Raw genomic sequence first — 13,094 nt, forward strand, 5'->3', positions numbered from 1 at the left:
TCATATATTATGAGCCTTTTTATTTATGCATCAATAAAAAGTAGTTCACCCACAGGAGGTGTGTGTCTGCCCCAGTGAAGTGTAAATATCACAAGATGGCACAGGAAATACGAAAAACTCTGCTTCTTTTATTTATTTTTTTAAAAAATCTACTTGTCTACTTCCCAGAGGTATCGTAGAGATTAATTAGCTCATGTTCATAGACTATTTTGAAAATGTAAGAATATTACTGCCTGATGGAAAACAAATCTCCTGAGGTCTTGCATGGAAAAACCCAATATATAATTGACAATGGATTTCTTGCCCCATTATAGCTTTTTTAGCAAGTTCTGCCCATCCTCTACCAGAACTAATTATGAGGAAGAAAATCCCGCAAAACTTTGGATCCTAGGCAGTAACAACAAAGAGTTCTTCAGGACTTTTTACGCAGACATACTAAAGCCTTTCAATGAATACCTTCAGAGACATTTCAGCACGGGCAGCTCGGATTGAAACCTGCTAAAGGCCACAACAATGATCCATAATGCCAAACAAAAATATGGGGATTTATACATTTTCAGCACTCTAGAGATAAGATACAGGGCAGCTCACTGATTATTATAGCACAATACCAGTCAACCCTTCTTGTCCATATTTGCTTGTTCTGAGAACGTCCAACATACGACGACATGGAGAAAGTATGCTGAGGAAAGGGGGAGGTATGAGAGAAAAAATGACTGGTTCAAACCTCCTAGAAACAACACACGATCAAGGGGGAAAATAAAAAAAAAAAAAAAAAAAAAAGCAGAAGTGGCAGCCCCATTTTCCGAGCTTGATTAAAATAAAAAATGTGATGGTTTTACCACTCAGCACCGTGTACTATTTAAAATTATTTCTTTAAAGTTCCTGGACGTATGACTTGAGTGGTCCTCCAGAAGGATTCCGCATTTTTATATAGGCTTGTCCATCACATATGATATGTGTATTTTTCTTGTTTTGAAGTTTGGACTATAAGAAGATTACAGAAACACATGAATCCTGCAGAAGTGGATGAACTTGTAACAGAATGCACACATAGCTAGGATGAGATAGGGAACTTAAGGCTGTGGCTAGGACAGAAAAATGTGCAACCCTAATGAAATAGTTTACAAAAGCAAGGCATGAGCCCTCACTGCAATGCACAAAGACATACCAGAAGCAGTTCAAGTAACAGCAGCTGTAAGAATGTGAGAGCACAGACTTCAGCAATGGCAGAAGTGGGTAGTAACACAAGCTCTTCTGAAAATCTTGCACAGTCCTTGTTCAAATCTCTGCTGCCTTGGCTCCACTGTTACTGTAAGTGCCCTGGCTAGATCAAAGCTAACACAGAGAGCAGCTTCATATTACACCCAAGCCACTATAACTCCAGGCTGCTCTGTGGCAAGAGCGCAGAAGTGGAAACAATTTGGCTCTCCTACTATCCCCGAGCAACATGCTCTCACCATCTCCTTTGTGTTGGAGCCACCACATGGTTGCAGGGTTATTTGGAACATCTACCAGATCAGATTCAAAGCTAACCCATCAACACAGGTATGTGAACGTGCTTTCACTGCGTGAAGTCAAGTCAATTGACCTGGCAAGGATGTGATAGAACTGGCACCAAAGAGGGTGGTGAAGCAGGGAGACAAGAGCGTGCACACCCCTGCACAGTGGAGAGAACTTTCTATGTTTAATTTCATACAAACTTCAGACTAGATGTACCTAATCCAATTTCATAAATATTTGGATTTTCAAATATCAATTTATGCTAAAGCAATAAACTGATCAGCAACTAATTCTGTAACCAATACCGAAGTCTGAACCAGATTTAATTACATCAACGTTTTTAAATTTAGTTCAACAGTTCAAATTAACTCCAGACCAGACTTCAGATAAGGAAATTCAGGCTGTAGGAAGGAAGATTAATTTTCCATTAAGTGTTAAGCCGGTTGTTACTGAAGGAAAAAAGGCAAGTATACATGGTTGGGTGAAGTGTAATTACTTTTTGCCACAAGATCAAACAACTATAAAAGAAAACCTACAAAATTTAACAATGCACAGTAAGTTCATGCATGATTTGAGTTAGAGTCCTCTAAAGAATTTCATAAATAACTTGTTGAGAAACTAAGGAAAATGATAGCTTCCTTCATAATAAACTGAGGTTTGGTTAGAACACAGCCAACAAATCTACCCCAGATGGTCCAAGAGCTACTGGTTCTTACCAATTACTAAATTGCACAACATGCTCTACTTATAAAGTGTTCTTTATGCTCACATCACAAAATTTTAAAACCTCTAAAGCTATTTTTTGTCTGTGCTGGAAGTAGCAGGCAGGAAAAATACATTTCCAAGGGAAAAAAATCCCCTAATGGATTATGTGTCAATACTAGAAAGTTAAGATTATGTGTTCATACCCCCGTTAATCTCTGCTCTAAAAAGGTTTAAGATCTAGAGAGATAAAATTTGCTTCATGATGAAACTTGGCTTTCAGCACAGATGATCTGTGTCCAAGGGAATAAAGTTTCAGCAGCATTCAGAACAAAACAAAATCCTTTGGCTTCACTTGTGTTATAGAAGAAGAAAAAGATACCAGCTTGGCAATTTTCTCTATACAAATAACTCCAATTGCCCAGGGGGAATGTCACTGAGATCCAGGCATCCTGTTTGTTACATCTAGCCTGCCTGGAGTCAGTTTTAATTTCAAGCAGAGTTGTCTAAATTCTTCATCCTTCCAAGGCAGGCAAATTGCACTGTACATTGTCCAAATTTCAGATTACTTCAGGGCTTTTCCCAAAGTTTCCTAACCTCTTTTGTGGATGCAGAAGATCGCAGGACACTTCTCACACAGTAGGTGTTTCCCTGTGTAGCCCGTTGGTTCTTTAACGATGGGCAAAAGCAGCTGTATTTCACAGGAGATTTTTAAAAATACAGTCTCACAGTTTGCACGTATTTGCATTTTGGGATACAACATGATGGGTAAACAAGATCATCTAAAGACAGTTAAAAGTTTTAGAATTTCAATTGATCTTGGCATAGCGACAGTCCCTACTAATCACACCCAACAGGAGATTGTGACCCGACACAGTAGACAGTGAAGCAGGCAAAGGATAGAGTCTTTAGCAAACCCTCGTTTGTGCTATTAAGCGAGCCAAAGGCTTCAGATCTCGGCTCACAAAAGGCTCACATGCAAAGGTTCTGGCAATGCTGTTGCTCAGGGCTGAAGTGCAGCGAAGAACAGAGCCGTGCTGCTAAACGTGCACAGTACCCACCTGCAGCCTACAGAGACAGCCAGTTCTTCAGCTACCACTGAGCAACGTCAAACCACACAAGTACAGAATGGTGCTTTCTGTACTGATCTCGTTAGAGTATCACCTTTCAGCTGTTGGGGACGTTTCAGTTTAGATTTTTGGTACAAAGCACTTACAGGTAGGAGAAAAAAAAGATCCCAAACCACTCATGGAGGGTTCCTAATTTAAATGAAAAAGGCAACAGACAGTAATGCATCTGATCCTTCAGACTCCTGGGTCTGCATAAAGGAGGATGTAAATCTCTCTCGTGTATTTGTGCATGTATATACAAACACGCTTGTGCAAGCCCAAATTGGGCAAACCAAAGAGCTGCAAACAAGTCAAGTCAGCACATCTGAATCCATCTTCCTGCCAGAGATACTGCTGTACAACACACCCCTCAATTTGAGGGCTAAACCCAAAGCCCTATTTTGCATCCCTGCCATGCATAACAGTTGACAGGAGATGGATATTTTGCAGATAGCAAAACTGTGAAAAAGCAGACAGTGCTATTGGGAAAATTATTTCATCAAGACACATCATAAATCCCTACAGCTGATATACAGGGAGATGTAAACTGCATTTTTTCATCCTCACTTTTTAACAGATATTCTTTGTAGGCAAAGTTGAGTGGTGGAAGGTGAAGGGACAGCCCTCATTTCAGCACATATTTTTGTTAGAAGTTACAGAAAGTCCATTATTTCAGATTCCTGCATCTTTCTTAAGTAAATCTTTACTGAATACGTAAAGTTTGGTGCATTGCAGATTCTTTCATTGACCAGGTCACAATCTCTCTTCTTCCAAAACAGACTGTCTCACTCCCCCCCCCCAACCAAAGCAGTAACCCTTTTCAGGTATTCATCCTAAACGTTAGTGCACAAGGATGGTCATTATGTGGCGAGCACAGAGTAAATCTATTTATTTGTCATCACAAAGTACTCATTCCAACTGGAATATACAGTAAGCAAGGCTCAGCTTTGATTGTTTTAGTTGCAAACAACCTTGTCTTTGAAATAACTGTTGTTTCAATAACCCTCAAAATCTTTTTAGCTAATGCCTGTTCTTTCCTGCCAAGTTTTTACCTGAAGGAAGAGCACAGGCTGTGTATTTTCTTGGTGCAATCATCCCCAGCGGCTTGCAGAAACTGTTGTAAGAGGTGCAAACCAGACGTCACTTAACTAATCTTCCGTTGCTCACTCCATTTCCAAGTCTCTGGGCATAACCTTTTAAAACAGTACGGAGGCAGAATTTCTGCACAGCTAACTGGTCACCTGATAGCAATGCAGTATGGAGCTGGCACTAAAACAGATTGGTGTTTCATTTTTATCACTTCTTCCCTTGTTTGCATAATCAGAGGATTTTCTGAATTCAGTGGAATTTTTATGGAAAAAATGAGCTTGAGGTAATGCAAAGGGTGTGATCAGTAAGACAAAAAATCTATCACCTGTGCAACTAAGCCAGAGAATCGGGAAGTTAAAAGCAATGTTTGAAACTCAAAATTCCATCTTCACCAAATTTCACAATTGTACACGTAGTTCACCACAGTACAGAAGGTGTATTTTCTTTATTAGCTCTAAAGTACACTCTTGAAGTTGTTTAGAGATCTAAAACCAATTTTAGCAGCCACAGCCTTTCTGAAAAAGGTAGCGATAGCTGCAGTTGCTTTGAAACTCAGTCTTCTCCCTTATGTACTTTAACTTGAAGAAATTCAGGTTTGAAAAAATCCAGCTGAGGTGATTTACCACCGAGCTAGAATTCCAGATTAGGTGCCCACTATATAACAGTTGTGTGATCTGGAAAGTAAGGGTGCCTAGTTTTCTATCTATTTGCATTTTAGTGCTGATCTCCCAAGTGGAGCACATGTTGCAATACTGTTTTCATCTGAAGTTGTCCTGTCTCCTTCCCATATGATCACTAGGCCATGCATTTTCATGAAATTTGTAAGAACTTAGTACATCCAAGACCTTTCTCTCTCTCTCAAATGCAGTATTTGTTGGCTGGGAAACATAAATTATGGGAGAAAGGCGAGGGACACACACACAGATACAGCATCAGTTTTACTTCATTCTAAAAATCAGGCTGAAGACAATCAGAGAAATCTCTGCACGAGACAAGTTACAGTTGCTTTATGACAACAGGTAGATAGATACACACATGCGTGGAAGAGAAAGTAAAAAAATGGATGGAAAGTAAAACAGAGAACCAGTGAAACACTGGTTGTAAGGAACCCCTGGAGGTTATCTAGTTCTAGTTTCCTCCCAGAGCAGGGCCTTGCCAACACCCGATAAGGTCAGCTGTGGCTTTGTCCTGCTGAGCCATGAAAGCCCTGAAGATGAAGTTTCTACAACCTTGCTGGGCAACCTGTTTTAGTGCTGCACTACCCTCCCCGTGCCAAATTTTTTCTTAATCTCTCAATCTCCCAAGGTGCAACTTGCGGCCATTCCCTCTTATTTTATCATCTGCCACTACCGAGAAGGGTTTGGCTCCATTACCGCTAACTCTTTCAAGTAGCCATAGACTATCAGATTAATACCTTACACTCTTCCCCACCCCCCCCCCCCCCCCCCCCCCCCCCCAACCAAGTCCAGCTCTCTCAGCCTCTTTTCATGGGTCAAATACTCTTGAACAAAATGACCTTGGCAGATCTCCTGGACCCTCTCCAGATTCTTAACATCCTTCTTCAGGTGGTGGGCCCAACACCAGACCCGGTATTCAGTACATCAGCAGCACCTAGTAGAGGACATCAGCGTGACTGCTCTTCCATTGCCATGTTAGTGGTTGCAGAGGCAATCTTTAGAGACACTCAAAGGATGGCAACTCATCAGGGCATGGGAGATTCTTTCCAAGGAGGAGAACAGATGATAACAGTACGTTGCATGGATGGAGTTGTACCAAAGGATGGGAAGAAGAGCTACAGAGCCACAATGCAAGCCAGCAGCTGAGTAACAGCTATTAATGCTCTGCAGAGAGGGCTAAGGCACTAAAGGCCAGTTGGTTCTTCGATGAAGTGAAGATGACTCCAGCACAAAAGTCTGGAAGATGAGCTAGAGAGCCATGCAAGGGTGAATAGACATTGACATGCAGTAGACACTGTATATGCAGAGCTGTGTAGAAGCTCTTTAAAGGTGTAAGGCTTGCTTACCTAGATTGTCCTCAATCTTGGTGGCTATACTCTCTCCAGCCAAGAAACTGGAGTGTATTTTCAGAAAAAAAAAAAAGAAAAAAATAAAGAAAAAAGAAAAAAGAAAAAAGGAAAAAATAGAAAAAAGGAAAAAAGAAAAAAAAAGAAAGCTGTTCTAATTGTGTGATTCCAGATACTTTTGTCAGCAAAGGTAGTAAGGACTCCCTGCCTCCTCTCCTCCCACCTTTGTTTGTATTACAGAACCATTCTGTCAGAGCTCCTCATCTACATGCCATGTTAATATTGTTTAGAAAAATTAGATCAGTGAAGGCAGCAACATCTAGCATTTAGTGTGGGTAGAGGGTACAAACCATGTTTTCCCATTGCTTAGACCAAGTGACTGGATACAACCCTAAATTTCTGAGTGCTAGTGACTCAAGGTAAGGACAAAACGAGAATTTGCACAGACCATCTTCACCCCTGACCTGCTTTCATCAACCTCTTCTCAAGAGCCTTCATATTCAGCAGTCATAGATGCAACTGAGAAAAAACAGGGTTAACTTGTTTCAACAAGTGAAACAATCTTCATTTTCTTCTCAGATGACTTCATCTCAAAATATAAAAAGAAAAATCTATTTGCATCAACGCTGGCCTTTTTAAGCATCAGAGAATGTCAAAAAACCTCTCCTTCTGATGATGTTCTTTCCTATCAATTTAAAAATAAATTTAAAAAAGCAAAACCAAAGCCCATTTCCTCACTTTCAGTCCCTCCTAATATTTTCACATAGGCAGGCAAAAAAAAAAATCTCTTATTAATGCCACAAAGATGCACCCAGATGCCAGAATCGAGACTTTTGCTACGTATTTTCCTTAACTCTCATTTAGTGTGAGCAGGTGGTGAGAAGGAAGCAGAGTAAGAGAGAAGAGGATTATTTTGGGAAAGGAAGCAATAACTGTTACCAGTCTGTCAAACAGTATGAATGGTGGAAATCTGAATCATGCTTCTACTGTATGAATGGTTAATTCCAATATGCTATTATAAACAAAGATCCTTTACAAAGTGTGTAATCTCCTAACAGGAAAAACCACACCTGTTAGAAAAGAGTAGGATGGGAAGTCGAAATGGAGGGAAGTACAAGGAATGGACCAGCTTTAGTTTCTTCATCTTAGCTCTTCCTATAGCATTTAGGTGCTGGTCTCCAGGGCCTATATCACACTTCATACCAGAATTAGCTCATTGAAAGTAACGCTTGAAAGAAGAAGGAAAGAGGCTGTCAAGCTGGAGTTAGGGAGAAGTTACAGCTACATTTTTAGCTTCCCTGAATGGAAGTGCCTCTGAATAAGTGCTGCCAAGATGAAATCCTAGCAAGTAAATGACATATTTAGAGTGTGCCTATTCACTCACAGAGAGGTATTACTACAATGATACAGATTACGCACCAAGGAAATTTCATGGCATATATTTAACGGATGGGTTGCTGTCACAATTCTTGTGTACAATGTACCTTCCAGATGGGAATTAAGAATTTCAACATTAGAAACAACCTCTTCGCTGCCTACAAGCAGAGGGCAAGCTCTTACACTAGCAGTAGATGGTGAGTGTCCTCCAGAGTTACAGTTTTTAAATGATCTTACTAGTTTTCACCGTTCAAACAAGTCACTTTCTATCTTGTGTTTTATCTTTGTGTCCGCCCCTCCGGCTCTCATTCGAGGGTGACTAGTGGTTTCTGCCTGCGCGGAAGGGATGGCTCAGCTGCTCCTCTAGCAGCTGCTGAACCATCACAAATTACAGCTTACTGTACTGAAGTATGTGGAAATTGGTGTCTATCTTAGTACATGGGACTGTAAACCACGGTGGTTCAGCAGCTGCCTCACGAACAGCTGAGCCAACCCTGCAGCAAGGGTAAAAATGAAAGAGACGACAAGAATGACTATAACAGCCCTTGGGTAAAGTACACTTGACTTCGTGTTGACCTTTGGCAAGTTACACATCTCTTGCTTCAACTTCTCAGCTGCAATGTGGGTAGTTTCTCTCCCATGCACTTCCTAGGAATGGTGCTACAAGGATATGTGCACAACGCTATAAAGAACGCCACAAAAATCTGCAGGATGGGTACTACTGCTGATTATGCAGAGCCCCTGAAGAACGTGCAGCATTCCAGTTGCTCCATGAACAAAAAGGTTGACCTCATACAATACTCTAGACATTTCATACAAGGTGTAACTGTAGTGCTACAGATGAAAAAGAGTTCCATCACCTGATTTTCCCTTCCCCCCCCCCCCTTTCTTTAAATAAATAAATCGATCACAAGAGAGGTATGGCAACCTTACTTAGGGAAAAAAGCAAACACCATTGCTATGTCTTAACCTCTGCACTATAGCCAGCCCTAAGGAGGTCATCTGCACATAGTAATTTCAGGCATCATCGTAAGATGCAACGCCTGCTTGTTGCCATGTTATGCCTGTGTTTCCCTACGACAAGCTAGATATTCTTATCAGCTCTGCATAGCAATTTCTCTGCTAGATATTTTAGCTACCTCTGCTGTACTTTTCAGCTTTTGGTGTCCATTCCAAAGCTATTTTAGTCCAGTTGTTATCTGTGCTGCTGGTGGTACATTCTGGCTGCCACCATTTGCTTCTTTCTCTTTAGAAAGATGTTCAATGGTTTCCTTCACTGGTTCGTCCTCTGGCTCAACACCTTGACAAAAAGTCATCCCCGCTGCTCTTTATCAACCCACTTTTTGCCATTAGCAGGAACTCTGTAATCGTGCTAAGAGACATTTCCAACCAGGATGTAAAAACAGGGGAACTACCTAGGGTGCTGCAATCAGAGATTACATATAACCTTCCCTCCTGCTTACCTTCATCCTTCCTCACAGCACAGGCATTGCTCAATTTTTCTCCTATTCATGCCTTTCTTCTTCCCCTCCCACTGCATGCCCACTTCCTTTAGCTACATGCTCTGCGACATCTATATTCACTACAGTTGTAGCTCTCGTATGGAGAAGACCATGTGGATATGTTGTTTCTCTCGTACTTTTAATAGATTCTTGTCAGGCGTACACCAAGTAGCACGCTACAAGATGCCACATGCATCTAAAATTGTGGCAAAATACATAGTAAGGCAGATACCCAAATAGCACAGTCATCCATTCTGTATGGCAATTCAAGAAAAATGAAGAAGGTTACAAGGTTACACTTAAAAACGTAACACTGGGATTTCCAGCTCTTCAGATGCTCAGGGAAGTCTAGAAATTCTTCTACACTTTTTTTGCACATGGTATAGAAAAAGCGGGCCTTTAAATCCTAGGTTTTAGAAGTCTTTCTAGCGTACAAAGCTACAAATAATATTCATTGCCTAGTGCAGACTGGCATTCATCTCACTAGCCACGCACCTGGAATAAGTATTTGCCTATAACACTGTAAATGTGTTTAATACTAGTTTTAGTCCTGAACAAGAATGAGTATTTGTTCATATGACAAACCAAGATGATCATTTACAGCTGTGTTTGAAATGCCACAAGCAAATCCAGCAGGGGTTCTGTTTATGCCACTCATCCCTAAGTATTTCGCAGTTTTCTCTCCTAAATCCCTGACCTGCCTGTTTCTTTTCAGATTTGTAATCCAGGAGTCAAACGAAACAACAACAACAACAACAACAGAACCCTGTCTGCCTTCCTCAAATAAGGCAGAGTTAAGTAGTGCTATTGGCAAGTACAAATAGATAAGTACTACAGTTGCAATGTGTTAATTAACTATCTAGAAGAGTGGGATTTTAACGACTTGTGTGCAATATACGCACAGAATAAAATTCCTTGGCATAGAAAACAGCTGAGCCTGTGAAATGAAAAATACCTTACGCCCTCTTCACCTTTGATAATGATGTTATCAAGGCTGCTTTACTGTTTAGAGATGCATGTTACTTTTTTCCTCATAGCTCACTCTCTCCCAGGACTGATATTTTTTTACAGTTGAACTAAGGAAGAATTTTGCTCCTAGATCCTATCAGCCTATGCCAAGGAAAGTTTCTTGCATGGGTTGGGAATACAAAGAAGAGTTCTCTTGTCTGTGGTTGCTGCCTCCCTTCACTCTTCCTTTCTTCTGGAAAGGGTTAGAACGATGCTTTTTATGCAACCACAGGTGGGGTGGAATAAAGAGGGGAAACTGGGCCAAATCTGGACTTGGGAAACTACTGCAACAGAGCTTTTGTCTGTCATTTTTAATACCTGCTCTTTCTTTTGCTTTCCCTAGATTTCAACATGTATAATTACAGCCAACAGCAGCAGGCAGTTGGCTGGTTCTTTTAGGAACTTCATCCTGAACAGGCATGAGGTAAGTTATAGAAAAACCTGTTATCCAGTACTTGTTATGAAAATATGAAGCAAAGGAAATTCCAGAGAGACTCAAAATGAGGTAAAATGTAACCACGTAACAGTTCTAAAAACCAGCGGGAACCACTTACAGCTCTCTTCAAAAGCTGCATTCCTATTGACCTGCATTCAGCAGCTCTCACTTGTAAATCCCAGGGCTGTCTAGTAATCTTACAAACACAGCTACAAACCTTCCCGTCTGCACCAACAGCTCAGCTTCTCTGGTACTCCATAACAACCTCACTAATGTTTGGATAAATCCTGGTGTTTGGAAGTCATTTTGCTGGCGGGCATTTAGAAATAACGTCGTGATTGCACAATCTCCACCACCACCACCACCTAGCTGCGATGCTACCCACCTCAGCAGGCTCCTTTGCAAGGATGCTGCCCAGGAAGCAGTGCCGCATGATACAGCTCGCAGCTATAAATTAAAATAAATTTGTTACGGTCAAGGTTTGGACTTACCTAGTTTGGCGGCCCCCTCTGGTGGGTACTCGGGGAATTGGCCCTCGGAGGGGACGCTCACTGTCCGGCGCAGGCAGCGCCCTTTGGTAGCATCCGGCTGCGTCTCTGGGACCCCATCGATAGGCACCTGCATAAAAAGGATGCCGATAGCTGTTAATTTGCCACTGGGCCACACTGTTAATATGCCACCTTAATAAGAACTTAATTTTCTACTAATCTGGTAATAACTTTCAGGCACAGTTCAGCAAGCCTGGCCTTATCACAAAATTCCTGAGGCTCACTGGGAAAGCACTGAGGAGCATTATTATACGCAGACGGGTGCGCAGCCCGGAGAGAGCTGCATGCAGGTGTGCAGCAACCTGCGCTCCAGAGATATCAAGTCACAACACAGCCAACCATCTGACTAACGAGGCAAATCCTGCCTTTCGAAACTTGTTCTCCAATGCCAGACCCATTGCTACCCTGCCTTGCCCGCTTCCATGCTGGGAAAGTCAGGCAGAGGCTGCTGGTCAGATAGGTACGTGCGAAACTTTGAGATTACAAAGGCATTTTTGCGGTCTCAGCACATATTTGGTGATCAGCTTCAGCATGTCAGAGGAAAATGGACATTTGGCTGGTTGTATTGGGCACACGGAGAAAGAGAATACCTGCTATGATTAAGTCAAACTTATTCTGTAAGTGGGACCTCAGAAGGCTCTGAGAAAGGCTTGGGGTCCTCACTATTTCATAGTAATAAAATTCTGTGCACTAATTCTCTTTAAAAGTACTGAATGTATAAAGATCTTGTTTCCCTTCTGAAATTTTGGCAGAACTTTACCCCTCAGGGTTTGCTCCTCTCCAGCCTTGCCTTTAAACACCTGCCTGGATGACTGCATTTTGCTGGAGAGGTGCTTATGCTGGAGAAAAACCTGTTAAGTTATGCTACCCATCACTACAGCTGCACGGCATTTAGACAACAGCCAAGAGCTCTAAAAGAGCCTAGGCGATAGAGTCTTTTTGTCCATCAGCACGTATGTCTGGGAACAAGAAATGAGCCTGATGTACTCCTAATCCAATCCCAAAAAATGTACAAAGGGATTTGGAGGATAAGGAAGAGAATCCAACTACTTCCTGGATTTACATGGACACCTTTGTGCATCTGGATTTTGTTGACATGATCAGCAGGGGTTAATTCAAGCATCAGTTGCATTGCATATAGAAAGGCAGACAGACAAAAACTTCAGACAGCTACCTGCTTGCCAGAGATGGAATCCAGACTGCCCGAGCTCAGAGAATACGTCTCTACAGAAGGAAGAAAACATTGCTTCCAGCAGGAGGGAGACATCCCTCACTCTACCCTTCTAAAGAACATAGATACTGGTCTGAAGATATTCAAAACACAGCAAAGATCCTTCAAGCAGGTCAAAGGCTGGCCACCAAAGATGGAGACTGCATGGGAGAACCCTGTCTCCGGAACAGAGCTGAACACATTCTTGGCCCATGGTAACCATTGTTACCTCGACTGAGTCACTACCCAGTGGGCACCTGGGGCCAGTACTGCCTTCTACAGGATTTCTGGGCCCCATGCGCCCCAGAAAGACCTGGTACGGAGCGGGAGCCAGAGGTGGAATGTGATGGTTGATTAGCAAGTCCAGATAGTGCTTCCATGTCTCAACAAGAGGACAGCCCAATCCGGCTATTGGGAATTCCCCAAACCCGCTGGCTGATCCGAGTCGCTCATTTGAGGAAGCCATGGCCTGCTTCCGGCTGGCCTGCCAGATAGTCATGGTTCTGACCATGGTTTTGTAGGTCTTTGTATGCTCAGATATTAAGTTTAGCTCACGATTGGTGAATTACTGGATTTGCTGTCATTTC

General features: G+C 42.0%; 1 protein-coding gene across 12 annotated transcripts in view; it reads right to left on the reverse strand.

The window, feature by feature from the left end:
• RASAL2 (RAS protein activator like 2) overlaps positions 1-13,094 on the reverse strand; it is a 186,753-nt gene that overhangs the window by 82,958 nt on the left and 90,701 nt on the right. For all 12 annotated transcript variants that reach the window (XM_075760434.1, XM_075760433.1, XM_075760432.1 and 9 more), the window contains one exon: positions 11,241-11,367. In XM_075760434.1, the coding sequence (XP_075616549.1) occupies positions 11,241-11,367 (127 nt within the window). The remainder of the gene's footprint in view (positions 1-11,240; positions 11,368-13,094) is intronic.

Source organism: Balearica regulorum, chromosome 8 (genome assembly GCF_011004875.1).
Source record: "Balearica regulorum gibbericeps isolate bBalReg1 chromosome 8, bBalReg1.pri, whole genome shotgun sequence".
NCBI classification, from domain to species: Eukaryota; Metazoa; Chordata; class Aves; order Gruiformes; family Gruidae; genus Balearica; species Balearica regulorum.